The 18467-nt window shown below is 44.9% G+C and overlaps 1 protein-coding gene across 3 annotated transcripts in view; it reads left to right on the top strand.

Annotated features, from left to right (window-relative positions):
- Positions 1-18467, top strand: part of PPP3CC (protein phosphatase 3 catalytic subunit gamma) — an 82531-nt gene that overhangs the window by 51574 nt on the left and 12490 nt on the right. For all 3 annotated transcript variants that reach the window (XM_081960786.1, XM_081960788.1, XM_081960787.1), the window contains exons 4-10: positions 2608-2719; positions 7413-7558; positions 8585-8724; positions 9731-9808; positions 9898-9992; positions 13929-14054; positions 17051-17128. In XM_081960786.1, the coding sequence (XP_081816912.1) occupies positions 2608-2719; positions 7413-7558; positions 8585-8724; positions 9731-9808; positions 9898-9992; positions 13929-14054; positions 17051-17128 (775 nt within the window). The remainder of the gene's footprint in view (positions 1-2607; positions 2720-7412; positions 7559-8584; positions 8725-9730; positions 9809-9897; positions 9993-13928; positions 14055-17050; positions 17129-18467) is intronic.

Raw genomic sequence — 18467 nt, 5'->3', positions numbered from 1 at the left:
ATGTTGGTAGTCACTGACCAATAACCCATATTTCCCATGGTTCGGGCTCTTTCGTTGGTTATTTTTATTTTATGTATTCCCTTTGCCTTTAGGTACATACATTTATATACATTCGTTCATTCATTGGAACAAACAAATTAACAATACAGGTAGACCTTATGACCACACTTGAACCCAAAATTTCTGTTGCTAAGTGAAACATTTGTTAAGTGAATTTTGACCCATTTACAACCTTTCTTGCAACACTTGCTAAGTGAATCCCTGCAGTTGTTAGGTTAGTAATTTGCTTGTTAAGCGAATCTAATTTCCCCATTGAGTTTGCTTGTCAGAAGGTCATAAGAGGGGATCACATGGCCCCAAGCACTACAACGGTCATAAATATGAGTCAGTGGCGGAGCATGTGAATTTGGATCACATGATTGGGGATGCCAATCAACGGGCATGAGTGTGCACAATGGTTGTAACTTTGAACAATCACTAAATGAACTATTGTAAATTGAGGACTACCTGTAAAGATTCACCAACATAATTAAGTGAATTGAGTCACCATTGGGAAATATTGTCCCTAATATATATCTACCAGGGATGCAGTGGCTCAGTGACTAAGACACTGAGCTCGTTGATCAGAAAGGCCGGCAGTTCGGTAGTTCGAATCCCTAGTGTCGTGTAATGGAGTGAGCTCCCATTACTTGTCCCAGCTTCTGCCAACCTAGCAGTTTGAAAGCATGTGAAAATGCATGTAGAAAAATAGGGACCATCTTTGGTGGGAAAGTAACAGCGTTCCATGCGCCTTCAGCATTTAGTCATGCCGGCCACATGACCACGGAGACGTCTTCGGACAGCACTGGCTCTTTGGCTTTAAAACGGAGATGAGCACCGCCCCCTAGAGTTGGGAACGACTAGCACATACTGCTTGTGCGAGGGGAATTTTTACCTTTATATAATGTATTTAGCACGTAACTGACATACCTTTTCCTGTTCCAATTCCATGTGACATTTTGAGACTAATGCTGGATGCAGGTTATGCAAAATAAATCTAAATGTTTTATTGAACAGTTCAAAGGTCTCCTTTTGTGGGCTCTTAAAAAAATACAAAGAGTGGCCAATTTGAAGAAATATAATTAGCACAAAACAACAGTCATTTGTGGACAAGATGGGGTAGAGCAGGGCTCTCCAACCTTGGCAACTTTAAGACTTGTGGACTTCAACTCCCAGAAGCTGGCTGAGGAATTCTGGGAGTTGAAGTCCCCAAGTCTTAAAATTGCCAAAGTTGGAGACCCCTAGGGTACAGGACCCCTTGCATTGGGTAATCTGTCCTGTTTTTCACACCTGTGCTTCATTGCTTTACCTACCTAAAGGTACTTTAGACCAGCAGTCACCAACAGTGACCACTGATGGTCCGTCAGAAAATTTTGGTGGTCCGCAGAAAAATTATTTGCATTTTTTATATTGCACTAAATCAGTGGTCCTCACGTGCAATGAACACTTGTGTTGTTGCAGAGAGTCTCCCGCTTTGAGGTCTTTTTGTGCAGGTCGGAGTGGGGCAGAAATTCCGACTTGGGGTCTGCTTCAGCCTCCTGGTGGGGGGCTTTGGGCGAAGGCTGGAGGGAAGCGACGCTGGTGGCGAACAGCCAGAGGGCCTCGTTCCAGTGGGACTGCATCATGGCCTGCGAGTGGCTGACCATCTCAGCCCGCTGAGCCTCCAGGCGCCGGTCCCTGGCCTTGCATGCCCGCAGGTCTTCTCCCTGCTTGGAAAGCCTATGCTCCTAGTCCTCAGTGAGATGCTGAGCCTCCTTCTCGGTCAGATCCAATTTGAACTGAGCTGTTTTGCCAACTCTTTCTCGTGGTGACTGCTTAGCTCCAGCAACTGCTTCCTGTTGGGGCCCTAAGGAGTCTGGGTGGGCAGGCAAGGAGTGGCTGGGAGGGGAGGGGCAAGTAGAGGCTGGCGAGGCGCCCCTCAATGTGAATGACATCAAGTTGGCAGCGCCCACCCAGTCACGTGACCATCTAGCCACACCCACCCACCCAGTCATTAGGCCAGGGGTGTCCAAACTTGGGAACTTTAAGACTTGTGGACTTCAACTCCCAGAATTCCCCAGCCAGCATGGCTGGCTGGGGAATTCTGGGAATTGAAGTCCACAAGTCTTAAAGTTCCCAAGTTTGGACACCCCTGCATTAGGCAGATCGGATTAGTGAGTCCAAAAGGCTGATGACCCCTGATGTAGACCAAAGCAATGAGTTTCTTGTATCAAGACTGTTGCCTTGGGCACTCAGTTTGAACCTCTTTAGCAGAATCACAATACTTACGCCAAAGATTCCAGGTTCAATCTTTGATTTCTTAGTTAAATAAGAAGTGATGGAAACTTATCCCTTTCTCCCAGGACCCCAGTGAGTCATTGTTTACTGCTGGACTCGATGATTAAACTGATGTGGTGTGAAACGCTTCCCAGTATTCCTGCTCTTAAGTCCCGTTACGTTTGATTGGGGTATTTTTGGGGGAACCAGCTTTGTCTACGAATCTTCCAAAAGTTTCAAAGTCAAGTTCCCAGAAAAATATATATATATATATATATTTCACCTGCTTCCTTCCATGTCTCTCTTTTGCAGTGTGTGCTGTATTTATGGAGTTTAAAGATAAACTTCCCCAAAACCCTTTTCCTGATCCGAGGGAACCACGAGTGCAGGCATCTCACAGAATATTTCACCTTCAAACAAGAGTGTAAGTAAAAGAGGTTGGATGGGCTGTGTGTGACAAAAGAAGGTTGTGAATGTTGATGAGGCTGCATAAATGCTGCAGCTTCCTCCTCCTCCTCCTCCTCCTCCTCCTCCTCCTCCTCCTCCTCCTCCTCCTCCTCCTCCTCCTCCTCCTCCTCCTCCTCCTCTAGAAGAGGCGTTTCAACAGAGACCAAGAGAGCAGCTCCTGACTTACTGTTTTCCTGACAGTCTGACTCCATGCAAGCTCTCCCCTCCCACTCCCATCGCTTTAGGGACCCTGCAACCTATAATTATTGCCAAAAGCTTTCAGTTCCAGATCGTGCAGCTGGTATCCGAATTAGGGGGAAATGGAGGACTGCCCCTTTAATGCAGATTCTTGACTGATTCTATCTATCCATCCATCCATCCGGTGGAAATAAAAAAGAAATCAGGTGAATAAAAAGTTAGGGAAGGAAACCCAGTTCAGTTCTCTTTTTGATCAGTTTCAAAATCCTGCAGATAAAATTGGTTTAATTCCCCTCCCTCCCCCCTTCCTTGGCTGCAGTTCTCTCCTTGCATATTTAAATATTACTTCCCTGGCTTAGCATATTATCTTAACCCCCCACCTCTCCACCGCCAAGTGTCTCCTTGTGTCCCAGCCTCCCTCCAGTACAACTCTCTCTTTCTCTGCTTTGTCTAAAAAACTCCTTGGTGCTGTAGAAATTTGTGAATGTTCTTGTTTTCCTGCTTGGTGTTATTAAACTGTGGAATTGGAATTCAACCTAGCTTTGCCTTGGAACGCAAGCCCCCCCCCCCCCCCCCCCCCGAGATTGTTTTAAATTTCTCTATTCTGTTTGGTTCCAGCAACCTAGAGGTGGAGCTCTCGCCTCGCAATCAGGAGGCTGTGAGTTCGATCCTAGGTAGAGGCAGATATTTCTCTCTCTGGGCACAATAGCACTAGCAGCAACACTTACTTATATCCTGCTTCATGGTGCTTTACAGCCCCCTCTAAGTGGTTTACAGAGTCAGCCTCTTGCCCCCCAACAATCTGGGTCCTCCTTTTCTGACCTTGGAAGGATGGAAGTCAACCTTGAGCCTGGTGAGATTTGAACTGCCAAATTGCAGGCAGCAAAAGTAGCCTGCAGTACTGCACTCTAACCACTGCACTACCATGGCTCATGAGAATTTATCTGCTGAACAAAGCTCCTCATTGGCGACAAGAAGGGCATCCGGCCAGTAAATACTTACTTCCATTCAGTTGCCCAGACTCCAACCCGCAAGGGATTATGGGGTCGTTAAACAATGATGATGATCCCATAAACCCCTATAAGAAGGAAAGGAAGGAGACTGCTGAAATGCTAATCATTAGTTACTGTCAATCTTACCCTGGCTTATAAGACCCTAATGGTTGCCTGCTTGTTTTCCACTTTCCCTGAATTCACACATATCCCACTAGAAATAAATAAAATGCAGGCCCCATGCGGTCTAGTAGTTAAGGCACCAGGCTAGAAAGCGGAAGAGTTCCAGTTCCACTTCAGCCATCAAAGCCAGCTAGGTGACATTGAGCCAGTCACTCTCAGCTCAACCCCACCTCACTGGGTTGTTGCTGTTGTGGGGAAAATAGGAGGAGGAAGGTGTATCGGGTGTGCTGGCCGTCTTGAGTTATTTTTAAAAAATAATAAAGTCAGGATATAAATAGATAAACTAAATGAATAATGTGCACGAAATCCATTCACATTCTGGAAATGAAGACGGTGAATCATTTTTGTCCTCCTTTTACTTGCTATTGAAAAGACCAATGCAATTTTTAAGACAGTGACATGGAGGTAGAAGAAGATGCAAGATTATGGGTACCTGGATAGATACTCTTCATTATTTTTTGACTGCGAGAACAAACCTATCAGTCCTGCCAGTAATTATACGGCATACGGATTAACCAGGTTCTTGGTGATAAATTCATTTTGCTTTCCTGGTTCTCGCAACTTGGCAACGACAGGACCCATGTTCCTTTCAGTAAAACTTTAATATGTGGCTTTGGTTTGGCAAAATTTCATTTTGAATTTAGAAAATATTCACACTGTACTTTGACGGTTCTGAAAAGGTAAAGCAATTATCATTATTAGATTTTTATCCTGCCATTTTAGAATATACCGTATTTTTTGGAGTATAAGACACTCCGAAGTATAAGACACACCTAGCTTTTGGGAGGAAAACAAGGGGGGGGGGAAATCTGCTTCTGCCTCAGCAATTTGCCTCCTTGCGACAAACAGCAAACAGTACAGACAATATACACTGTTTGTAGTGTTACATTTCAGACTATACTTGTACAGGTGCTGTTAAAATTGATGTGGCTTTCTGGAAGTATACTTATTCTTTGCTATTTAAAGGAAGATACAATAGCAGTGGGCCTCTTCAGATCAAGCGTTTATTTTAAAAAGATTCTTCATTTTGTTAAGCTGTCTAGAACAATAAAGCAGTCTTTTAAAGATAAGTCTAATAATTTGAACATTCTATAGGTATTTATAATTACCTTCTTGCAACAAACAGCAAACAGCCTGATTAGCACAAGAAAAAAAATCTCTGCCTCCCAGGAATTTTCTGGTGGAGCAAACAGCAAGTTTCACTTTCAGTTTAAGTGCGCCTCCTGATCATCAGCTGTTTCAGGCTGTAGGGATTGCTATAGTCTATTACAGCCTCCACAAGCCCCATTTTCTCTGTTTGCTGCAAGGAGTTAAATTGCTGGGAGGCAGAGGCCAAAGGGTGGGGGACGGTGGGTGCGTGGGGCTACATTCAGTGTATAAGACGCACCCAAATTTCACCCTCTTTTAGGGGGGGAAGGTGCGTCTTATATTCTGAAAAATAAGGTAACTCAAGACGGCAAACACAGCTAATACTCCTTCCTCCTCCTCTTTTCCCCAAAGGACAGCTCTGTGAGGTGGGGTTGGGCTAAGAGAGAGTGACTGGCCCAAAGTCCCCCAGCTGGCTTTGATGCTTAAGGCAGAGCTAGAACTCAGAGTCTCTTGGTTTCCAGACTAACCAGCACCTAAGCACTACCCAGAATGGATGTGCAAATGGTGCTTCAACATCCAATGGAAGGGAAATTTATAAATCTGCCTCCACAGGCCTCATCCTAAATGAACAAATGAATGGTTTTAAATGGAAAAGCTGGGACCAGTGGCATTCAGACTCTTCCATAGAGGATTATCAGTCACTCCTCAGTGAGGAAATCAGCATGGGCTGAAAATGAAAATGTTCATTTTATGGCTCCAATTTCCTCCACTGCAAGTGCCACTGCAAGGAACTCTGGAGTTCGTTCCTCTACATCAGGGGTGTCAAACTCGATTTCTTTGGCAGCTGCATTAGGATTGTGTTTATCCTCAGAGGGGCCAGGGGCGGGGCATGGCAAGCTCAACTACTTCACTCGTTTCAGGGGCACCTGTAGTGGCCCAAGTGTTCTCCAGTGGTGGGTTCCGGATCCTGGTGCAACAGGGCTGGGCGTCCAGCACATGCACGTGTGCAGCATGCGCAGACTAAATGCATGCATACTTACCGCCTGCGACACTCCAGCTGCTCGGCAGAGCGTCGCGCAGGCGTTATACGCTTCGTGCACGGAAGCGGAGGCTCAAATACAGATAAGGAGGGCAGGTGGGCCATCCGGGGCACCATACTGGAACGGTACCTGGTGCTCCCAGCAGTCACCAGTACACTCGTACCGGGGTGTACCGGTCATATCCCACCACTGGTGTTCTCCCAGTGAAAATGGGCTCCCAAGCTGTGATAGCTTCCTGCAACCCTCTGCCAGTGAAAACGGAGCTCTGGAGGGTCCTTCACTGTTTCCAGGGCGACCCCCTAGGCCAGATCTAAGTACCCCGGGCCTTGAGTTTGACACCCCTGCTCTACATCACTCAGGATGAAGTGGTATATCTCATCTTGCTTGCCCACCACCATGATCTGTTTGTACTTCTTTTTAAAAAATGACTGAGAATCTTCTGAAACATGCAACGGGTCTGTGAGAGATTTCTAGGATTTATTGTTAGACAAGCTGAGGTTAAAAATCTCCCAAGTGTCGTAAGTGTGAAAGCCGGTTCCTGAGAGAAAGGAAAGAGTAGACAATCACTGTTCTTGTTCTGACCCAGCCCCCCAAACACGACAAAAGCTCTGAAATGAACTCAGAAATTCCTTTAATTAGGAGTGCCAGCAGCTCAGCAAAAAAGTTTCTCTCTCACCGCAGACTAACAAGTCCGTCCGACAGGGAGATAAATAGTTGTCTGCCACATCTATTCATTCTCGCCCCCTGCCTTTTATCCCCAGAGCTAGGGTGGGGCTTTGCTAGCAGCAATGGCTCTTCTGTCCCAAGGACCGCCCCATAGATTTCCACTGCTCTCCTCTCCTCTGCCTTCTGCGCATCTGCTTTTCAGGCACTGGGCCCAGCTGTTCCTCCTCTTCCTCATCAGCCACCTCAAGACCTGGGGGCTGTTGACTCTCTTTCTCTGCCAGCTCCATTCCCTCTTCCCTCTTGGAGCTGTCAGGTTGCTTTGATGTTTATCCTGACTCCCACACCACCTCCTCCTCTGATTCAGTCCTGTTTCCAGCTGTAGCCCCTTAGAAGCCTTTTGGTCTGTAGATCAGCTGTTGCCTGTGCCAAAACTTTGCAAACCTGCAGCCTTTATATAACAGCTGCAATTCCCCCCCCCCCACCCACTTCTTTCTTGCTGCAGGTCGAATCAAGTACTCAGAGCGGGTATATGATGCGTGCATGGATACATTTGACTGTCTTCCTCTCGCGGCCCTCTTGAATCAACAGTTTCTGTGTGTGCACGGAGGGCTCTCTCCTGAAATCACATGTCTAGACGACATTAGGAGAGTAAGTGGTCTTTCTTCTCTCCTTCCGCCACCCCCTCCCCCCCAAAAAATTAAATGGGTATTTTACAACCTGTGACTGGGTTTTACTCAAAATTACCAGTCCAGAAATTCAAAACATTTCTTTTGAAGTTCCCTAAAACTTGTATGCAAGATTATATAGCAATTCAGCAAGTAATCCGTGCAGGGATGGGCTTCAAAAAAATTCAGCAATGAGTTCTCTGCCCGGTTGCTAGGTGGGCATGGCCTAGTCGGCCTCCTGCACCATGGCAGGGGGAGGGGGCGTTTTCACCTTCCCCAAGCTCCAGAGGCTTTCCCCCCCTCCCTGAGCCTTTGCGCAGGCCCTGCACTTTCCTCGCATCCAAAACAGGCCATGTGGAGACTCCCGGGAGGGGAGGGGCATGGTGGGAGGGGAGGGGCGTGGTGGGAGAGGCCAACCAGGGGTGGGAGAGGCCAGCCAGGGGTGGGATTTGGAAGTTCTCCAAACTGGCCATAATGTTAGCTACGGGTTAGGGAGTTGGCTTCTCCCTCAATACTGAAGTGAGCATTTTGAAAAGAAATTGATTTGTAACCCTTTCAGAGAAACGGAACAGTTGTTCTCTTGATTTTATTTGAAGTGGCTTTCCGTTGCTTAAGCCTACTTTTTTTCGCGGGGTAGATATTCCTCCCATAGAAATCAATATTGATAACAGATATTTTCCCCCCAAAACGTCTCAGAATGCAGGGGTCCCCAACCCTTGAGCCAGAGTCTACTACTGGACTATGAGCTATTTTAAAAGCAGGCTGCCCAAAGCCTAGGGCGAGTATGCGCATGCATCCCTCCCCCTTGCACGGGCAACAGGCAAGTGTGTGCGCCATCCTGATCCACAAACCCAGAAAGGTTGGAGAACTCTCATAATGGACTGTGCTATTTTATAGATACTTTTTCTGCACCTGACCTGCATGTCTTAATAATATGTTCTTATTGTCTTATAGATATTTGCGTTCACAATTGTCCTTTTTTTGGGGGGGGTCCGTATTTGTCTTTCAGTTAGACAGGTTTAAGGAGCCTCCAGCCTTTGGTCCAATGTGTGACCTACTGTGGTCTGATCCATCAGAAGATTATGGCAACGAGAAGACCTTGGAACACTTCACTCACAACACTGTTCGAGGTTGCTCCTATTTCTACAGGTGAGGCAGTGTTCAAACGACGTTTCTAAACTGAAAAGGGAACGGCACGAGGCTGCAGGGCTCAATGGGGTTTCAGAACTCAGCCACAATCGAGGACCATAGGGGTTGGCAACCTTAAACACTCAAAGAGCCACAAGTGTCCTTAGCCGGAAGCCCCCCATTCAGTTCTGGAGCCGGCCAGAAGTTTGGTTTCCCCACCATAGAGTCTCCTCCTAGAAAAAGGCATCTTTTTTCCTCTACCTGTCCTAAACGAAAGCCCTATCCATTGTGGAACTGACTGGCGACAGGGAGCCGCACCAGAGGGATGAAAGAGCCACAGGCGGCTCCAGAGCCGCGGGTTGCCAACCCCTGGCCTATCCAGTCAGCCTTTAGTGCAGGGGTGTCCAAACTTGAGAACTTTAAGACTTGTGGACTTCAACTCCCAGCTGGCTGGGGAATTCTGGGAATTGAAGTCCACAAGTCTTAAAGTTCCCAAGTTTGGACACCCCTGCTTTAGTATCATTCAGTATTTTTGTGAGGAATGTCCCTTTTCTGGATGTTTGAGGAATGGCAGCCTGGTCATAACCATCAATGCTTGTCAGTCATTATATTATAATCAACTAGAATGCAGCATTTGGCACAACTCTGTTGTTCTCCACACATTCTAAATTCTTTGCTTCTGGATAAAGTTAATAATCCATATGTAAATCAGAGAAAATAGCGAAGAACTGGTTGCTTACCTTCTTATAAGTTATCATTCACAAACAGACCTACTCTTATATCTAGAATTTGAGAATAATGCTTCAGGTGAAGTGCTTGGCTTGTGTGTTTCTTTTGCGGTGGCCTTTCCCCCCTCCCCCCTTCTTAACTTCCCCAGAATGTGTTTGACCTTTCACCCAGGAACATTTTGGTCTGAAGTGCTGTGTGATAAAGCCCACAGGTGTCAATTCACAGGTAGCTTCTCATGAAAAGATCATTGGTTGCTTCGGCACACACTAACACGTCTCTAAAACTTTTTATCTTTCAGTTACCCTGCAATTTGTGAATTTTTGCAAAACAATAATTTGTTATCCGTGATTCGAGCACACGAAGCCCAGGATGCCGGGTAGGTTCATAACAGGTTATGGATTAAAGACTTCCTTGGTGAAGGTTTTTTATAACAGCAGCCTGCTCAGCCTTTCCCTCTTTTCCCAGGTACCGAATGTACAGAAAGAGCCAAACCACAGGTTTCCCATCGCTCATCACCATCTTTTCCGCACCAAATTACCTAGACGTCTATAATAACAAGGGTAAGCTGTTGAATGTATGCCACGGGTGCCTAAATTGGATTATTGTAGATTTCTTTAAAAGGTACACTATCTTTGCTTGTTTTTTTGTTTGGCTGGGAATGTTGTGAACATGTGTTCATTCTATATTAAAAACGGTAAAGGTTCCCCCGCACACGCGTTCTAATCATTTCTGGCTCTAGGAAACATGCCAGTCTAGGAAACGTGCTAGCTGTTTCTGGCTCATCTCCGTTTCAAAGCCAAAGAGCCAGCGCTATCCGAAGACATCTCCGTGGTCATGTGGCCAGCATGACTGATCGCCAAAGGCTCACAGAAAGCTGTTACCTTCCCACCAAAGGTGGTTCCGATTTTTCTACTTGCATTTTTACATGGTTTCGCACTGCTAAGTTGGCAGAAGCTAGGTTGGGACAAGTAACGGGAGCTCACTCCGTTAGGCGGCGCTAGGGATTCGAACCGGCAAACTTTCTGATTGACACACTCAGCATCTTAGCCACCGAGCTACCTTTCATTCTATATTAGGAAAGTATAAAAGGGACCACTCATTTGGTTTGTTTCTTCTTTCCCTTTTCCCATTGTTGGAATTCTCTCCAGCCGGAAGACTATCATGAAAGAGGAGAATAGAATAATGAAAGTCCTTCACTTACAACAGGGGTGTCCAAACTTGGCAACTTTAAGACTTGTGGACATCAACTCCCAGAATTCCCCAGCCAGCAGAGCTGGCTAGGGAATTCTGGGAGTTGAAGTCCACAAGTCTTAAAGTTGCCAAGTTTGGACACCCCTGACTTACAACACTTCATTTAGTGACTGTTCCAAGTTACAATGGCTCTGGAAAAAAGTGGCATGACAGTTTTTCACACTTAGCAGCACCCCCCGTGGCCCCGTGGTCAAAATTCAGCCGCTTGGCCACTGACTCATATCTATGACGGTTGCAATGGGTCATGCGATCCCCTTCTGCGACCTTCTGAAAAGCAAAGTCAGTGGGGAAGCCAGATTCACTTAACAATCATGTTACTAACTTTACAACTGCAGTGCTTCATTTAGCAACCATGCCAAGAAATGTCATAAAAATGGGGAGAACTCATTTAACAAATGTCTTGCTTAGCAGCAGAAATGTTGGGCTCAATGGTGGTTGCGAGTCGAGGACCATCTGTAGTTATGAAGAAGCTGCCTTTTTCTCTTGTCATTTGGAATCGGAAAGAAATGTTCCTCCTAAATCAAGGGTCTCCAACCTTTGGCACCGTTAAAACTTGTGGACTTCAACTCCCAGAATTCCTTAGCCAGCAAAGTGAAGCTGGCTGAGGAACTCTGGGAGTTCAAGTCCACAAGTGTTAAAGACTTGTGGAGACCCCTGGTCCTAAATAGTTTCAGTTTTCACTCGGCTGCTGTTTGCTCCAACTAGACAGCATCTTCTCAGATCCTGAGCTTGGTCCACAATATTTGTGAACTTGTGACATTATGCTGGCCCGGTTTGACTTTCCTGTCATGCTGAATGAACCAAATTTGATGTTTTGGTTTGGGGTTCTCGTGGCCATATGCAGAACTTATGTAACCATGGGAAGTTTTTAGGCTGGAAGAGGGAGTTGTTTGTTCACACTCGGCCGACATTATACAAGTAGTCTCATTTCACAAGGTTGATGTGAGGACAGTTCAAAAAAAAAGATCCTCTCAATTCTTTGGAACAGGTGGAAAGCAAATCTGATTAAGAAATATTAACTGAATATCAGAATCAGTTTGATGCTCTTCCTGTGGAAGTGTGTGCCTTATCGAAATGCAGTTTTAAATTTGGGGTTAATGGTTTTGATATTTCTGCACTCCTATCCTCTAATGGGCCATAAAGCGATAGAAATCGGTTCTTTTGCTATTCAACTAGTTGTGTCTTATTGTGTCTGAACTAGGAATTAGTTGGCAATTTTTTTGTTGTTAGTTGCGAAATCGTGTCCGACCCATCACAACCCCATGGACAACATTCCTCCAGGCCTTCCTGTCCTCTACCATCCTCTGGAGTCCATTTAAGCTCACGCTGACTGATTCAGCGACTCCATCCAGCCACCTTATTCTCTGTCATCATTCTCTTCTTCTTTTGCCCTCAATCATTCCCAGCATTGGGCTCTTCTCCAGGGAGTCCTTCCTTCTCTTTTTAGGTGACCAAAGGATTTGAGTTTCCTTTTCAGGATCTGGCCTTCTAAAGAGCAGTCAGGGTTGATCTCCTCTAGGACTGACCGGTTGGATCACCTTGCAGTCCAAGGGACTCGCAGGAGTCTTCTCCAGCACCAGCGTTCAAAGGCCTCCATTCTTTGGCGCTCAGCCTTCCTTATGGTCATTCTTATTATAGTTGGTAATACATTCAGTTTATCTGAACATCCAAGTCTTGTAAAACTATGATTGGAAACTGGCTTGTTAGGACAAACCATCGTTCATGCTACCTCTGTTATTTCTACTTCAGATATAACAGTCCAGGTAGTCCTTGACTTACGACCACAATTGAACCCAACATTTATGTTGCTAAATGAAATGTGTACTAATCGAACTTCGGTCCTTTTTATGACCTTTCCTGCCACAATTGATAGGTGAATCTCTGCAGTTTGTTAAGTTAGTAATCCAGTTGTTAAGTGAATCTGGCTTGCTCCATTGACTTTGCTTGTCAGAAGGTCGCTAAAGAGGATCGCGCGACCCCAGGGCACTGCAACCGTTGTAAATATGAGTCGGTTGCCAAGCGTCTGAATTTTGATCACATGACCATGGGGGTGCTACTAATGGTCACAAGCGTGAAAAACACTGTCAGGATATTGACGATTTAATAGCTGACCAGCTGCTGTAAGGCTGTAAACCGAGATGATGACATGGGGATGAGTCAGCAGGGTCATAAGTCACATTTTCACCGCCGTTGCAACTTCAAACTGTCACTAAACGAACTGTTGTAAGTCGAAGGTTACGTTTAACCTCGGCCACTGAAAAATGAAGCTAATGTTTCCTTGAAGTTAGGTTAGAAGTGGGGTGTCCAACTAGCAGCCCGCAGGTCGGATGCGTCATGCGCAGGCCATGCCCACCCCAGCTCCACGAATGGGGAAAACATCACGAATCGCCACGTGACAGCAACGAGTTGGACACCTGTGGATTAGAAGAAGAGAGCACGTAAGGCCAGTGTTCGTAACAGAGAGCACTAAAATACACTATATTGCCAAAAGTATTCGCTCACCCATCCAAATAATCAGAATCAGGTGTTCCAATCACTCCCATGGCCACAGGTGTATAAAACCAAGTACCTAGGCATGCAGACTGTTTGTGCAAACATTTGTGAAAGAATCAGTCGCTCTCAGGAGCTCAATGAATTCCAGCATGGAACTGTGATAGGATGCCACCTGTGCAACAAATCCAGTTGTGAAATTTCCTCACTCCTAAATATTCCACAGTCAACTGTCAGCTGTATTATAAGAACGTGGAAGTGTTTGGGAACGACAGCAACTCAGCCATGAAGTGGTAGGCCACGCAAACTCGTCCAACCTCAGTGTGTGACCTCACAAATGCGTTTCTGGAAGAATGGTCAAAAATTCCCATCAACACACTCCTGAACCTTGTGGACAGCCTTCCCAGAAGAGATGAAGTTGTTATAGCTGCAAAGGGTGGACCGACATCATATTGAACCCTATGGATTAGGAATGGGATGTCACTTACAGTAAGTTCATATGCGAGTAAAGGCAGGTGAGCGAATACTTTTGGCAATATAGCATATGTTTGGACATTACTCTTCTTACTCTTCTTCTTTTTAGTTTTTAGCAGTTGGCCTCTAGCAAAGTTTTTTTTTAAAATGTTTTTGTCTGAGGTGAGATGTTTTCTTTTGTTTAATAGATGTCTTACCTAACAACAGAACTGTATTTTCGGAGCCCTTGTAAACCTTGGGAGGTACAAATCAGCACTCATCCCGTTTTCTTTTCCTTCCAGCTGCTGTTTTAAAATACGAAAACAATGTCATGAATATCAGACAGTTCAACTGCTCTCCGCACCCATACTGGCTTCCGAATTTCATGGACGTTTTCACATGGTCTCTGCCTTTTGTAGGAGAAAAGGGTAAGGGATGAACACTTGCCAGTAGTCAAAGGGTTAACCAAAAAGTGAAGGAAAAAGTCCTCTGGAACAATAGGATTTGTTAGCCTGGGCTAGATGTAGACCCTGAGCCTTCGGTTTACTAAGGCACTCTATTTTGATGAAACTCTGCAAAATCTTGTTTTTAGAGCAACTGTTAACCTTTAAGAAAAATAACCAGGCTACTGGCTAGTATTACTGTAGTGGGAAATTTAGACTAAATTTGTAACAGATTGAAAAACACTATTGAACAAAATCAGCATTTTTCTGTTAGTACTGGGAAATGGATGATGGCAGTTGTGATTAAATATCTCTGTCCTGAGAAAGTAGGCACAACCGTTAGGGGCCTCCGTTCTTCAATCATCAAAGCTTATTTGTTTAAATTACCCTTTTCTTGCTGGTTTTTCCCCAAAATACCCTTTCTTCTGGAGCTAATTTAGTCTTCATTCCATAGACTTGACTCTGATTCCTAAAAGTTGTATTGTAGTCCTAACAGATATTGATAGTATTACTACATCCTATCCTTAGTCCCTCATCTGTCTGTGTGTGTGAGAGAGAGAGAATGCACTTCCCTGGGGATTATGAGATTTGAAAAGGCAATAACCATTGCAAAGCCTTAGTCTTTAAAGGCTCTATATTTGGCTGCCACTTTCAATATTCTTAAAACTCTCCACAGTTCTAAAACTTACAGAATTTCTTTAACTGCCGGTTCAACACAAAGCCACATGTAGTTCAAAAGCCCACAACCCGTGAGAAACACAAGGAAGACCATACTTCAAGAATAACATCACCTAACACAGATCCTGCAGCATCTTATGTTCAAGGAGTGCTGCCAAGCACTATACTGGAGTTGTGCAATTGCATCTTTTGATAGATAAGATGAAAGGAAAATCAAATTCTGTAGCGTGTCAGTCCAACTTAAAAATAACTAATATCCCTGATTGCAACCAGCTGCTCATTGTTGTGGCCTGTCAGCCAATCCAGCAGCCAATCAGATGAGGAGGAGATGTGGGAATCAGGGTCAGCATCAAGGCTACCTGAGAGCTTCGAGCGGAAAGAGGGAAGGGAGCTGGCAGAGAGAGAGAGAGAAAGGTGGAGCCTGGGCTGTCCGTCAGTCCTCAGGTGGAGAGTCAACAGCTGCCAGGTCTGAGGAAGAGGAGGAACAGCTGTGTCCAGTGCCTGACACACGGATGTGCAGAAGGCAGAGGAGAGCAGTGGAAATCTATGGGCCGGTCCTTGAGACAGAAGAGCCACCGCTGCTAGCGAAGCTCCACCCTAGCTCAGGGGATAAAGGTAGGGGGTGGGAATGAATAGATGTGGCAGACAACTATTCACCTTCTGGATGGATGAACTTGTTAGCCTGCAGTGAGAGAGAAACTTTTTTGCCGGGACTGCCAGCGCTCCTAATAAAGGAATCTTTGAGTTAATTTCAGAGGGTTTTGTTGGATCAGAACACTCAGCAACTTAATCAAAGTTAGGACAGTGCTGAGTGAGGAGAGCTTGGGGCTGTTCCTCAGAGCTACATCCAAATGGTCATTACATCATGATCCAAGAGCTTGGGGCAGATAGCTTCTGCCTCTGAAATAGCAGATTATATTGCTTGCTTCCGTGAATGCAATTCAATTTTGAACAGTTATTTCATTTGTTCAGAAAGAGCACAGCTTCAGTCTTCTACCCTCGTTACTTAATTATGTATCCCCGTGACCAAAACATTCCTGGTGGCTTGTGACCATAATAATATGTAAAAAAAAAAACAGTATGAGATAAAAGCACAATAAATCTATAACTTTTAAAAAGTTAAAACCGATGTAATCATAGTTCAGTTGGCCATTAACATCCACAGGAGACAATATCTGCTCCGAAAGGCCTTATGGAATAACTCCATTTGGATGGCTTTTTGAAATATCAGAGCTGTTGCTGATCTCAAATAGAAGGCTGCTCCATGAGGAGAAGGGAGGGGGCTTCATCTCAAAGACCCCTCTCTTGTATGGGTCCCACTGACCTCCCCTTGGGTGGACTGATTGTGCATACTGTTCTGACCTAGGCTTCCCAAGAGCCTGAAGCAAACTCCTGGTCCCGACAAACCCCCTTTTATGAAGTTACTGTGATTTCTGCTCATTCACATCCAGCAAAGTCTTTCAAGGGAGGATTTACAGTCACAGACCTTATCTGGCTTGGAGAGCTGACGGGCCGATATCTGCAAAACTTGGCAAGGAGTCTCGGAGAGTCACGACCAATTAAGCGAAGTAATTGTCTCCTGCAAACTCCACTCCCTTTTCGCTCCTCTTTTATTTTCTCTGGGAGGGGCCATTCATTGTCCACCTGTGGCCTTACTCCCAAGTCGACCCCTTTTCTTTAGCTGTTCTCTTCGTTTGGCAACTCTGTGCATGAGCATACTGGGAACAGGCTCCATCTGTTCGTCTGCCTCACTGATGTCTGACTCTGAAGGCAGCTGATAACTGGCATATGGCTCTGGCCCCCACTCTGCCTCCGACACAGAGCCCTCATCAGAGCCTTCCCCAGACTCCAGGACTGGCCCATCTTCCTCCCCAACCTCCTCACGGTCTGAATCTGCTGCCAGCTCTGCTGGCGGGCCACAACACGTACAATCCTATTTAGGCCAGCAGATCAGATGGGATGTTCTTTTGTTAATTTTAAAGCTACTTTATTTATATTGTTTACTTAGTATCCTAGTATGATTTGTGTAGATTGCTTCTTTAGTATCCATGACTATCACTTAAGTGTCGTATCTTATGATTCATGATGAAGGCATTTTTAAAATGACTGTGATAATGATCTATCACTATTGTTGTATGTACGTTGAGAGCGTACGCACCGGAGACGAATTCCTTGTCTGTCTCATCACACTTGGCCAGTCAAGAATTCTATACTTTAGTAGGCAAGCAAAGAACTTTGGGACTTAGAACCAGCCAACCGTTTGACATTGCCACTTCATCACTTTTTCTCTCTACTTCCTGCAGTAACAGAGATGCTGGTGAACATTCTCAACATTTGCTCCGATGATGAGCTGATTTCAGACGGAGAAGAAATATTGGACGGTAACGGCCCTTTTGTAACATTTTCAGGGTCTTGGGTGGTTTCACGTAAATCCCGAGAGAGAGGGGTTCTAATATTGAAATACGCAGCCTTTTTCTTACCACCATTTTGTTGCCATCTTTTCTATTCCTAAGTTTAGCTTGCTATATCTATCTTCACCTGGTTTACAGACCGTTATTTCTTTGGGCATAAAGCAGTACTAACCCCTCCCCATCCACCACTCTACTATCGTGGCTTTATCTTTGATCTCTCAGCTTGCTCTTTGTATCAACATTGTGAAAATGGAAAGGGAGACTTAAACAGAAGAAGCTTGATTAAGGTCGAAAGCTTGCTCACTGCTCTTCCCGTGTATTACTCCCAATTCTCTTCCTAGGAGAAGTTGACGGAGTTGTGAATGAAATTGACTCGATCAGATAGTCATCAACATCTGGTCCAGTCAATGTCATCTTTAAGGTAAAAGGGCGCTTATCACCTACAGCCAATTTTTCTGTGCTTTTGTTTTTTTTAAAAAAAGAAAAACTCAACTTGACTCCAGAAGTATCCTGGGCAGGATGGGGCCACGACATTTACAGTTAACGAAGACTATCCTATCCGCGCCTAAAACAATTGAAGCGAAATAATGTGCGTTAGGTTGCAAAAATATGTGTGTTAAGTTGCATGCCTGGCAATATTGTGGGTTGTTCTGGGAACTTGTTTTGGCTCTTTCTTTACATTTGGGAGCACCTGATAGCCTCTTGTAACCCAAAAATATTTGATTGGGAACATAAACATCGTCTGCCATCTAGTTTGAATGCTGTGAACAGATGAAAAAGATTGTGGGAGCAATGCTTTTTTAGTTATTGATCACGAGAGAGCTTTGATCTACCATTTCTGCGTACTCTTCAAAGACTAAAATCAACCTCATTTTTTTGGCCCTTAGTCATACTTACAGCAGTGGCCAAAATTGTGAAACCTTTTGGGAAGTGTACAGTATTTTTGAAGTTTGATGGCTAATAATACCACTTTTTTTTTTTTGAAGTAGTACCATAAAATTATATATCCTCTGTCCAGGTAACATGGGTTTTAGCCCAGTTTAGTCTTTGCAACCTTTGTTTAAGAGATAAAAGTGGGGTTTTTTTCCTTGGAATTCTAGATTCTAGGCCAAATTCCCCTAGTCTGTGCCAAATGGTCCTTGCACTCAAGTTCACATTGCATTGCACCATTTCATCTTGTATACACCCAGATGATTTTCTTCTGTCATGTAGGCACAGTCTCTTAATTCTTCTATCATCACTTGCTATTGTGCACCTTTTCCTGCCTTTACCAGTGTTGTTTTTATAGTGACCTAGTCTCCTTGTACCT

This window comes from Natrix helvetica (genome assembly GCF_964273705.1).
Source record: "Natrix helvetica genome assembly, chromosome: 8".
NCBI lineage: Eukaryota > Metazoa > Chordata > Lepidosauria > Squamata > Natricidae > Natrix > Natrix helvetica.
The sequence above is the reverse complement of the archived record's forward strand: the minus strand, read 5'-3'. Positions and strand labels throughout refer to the sequence as shown.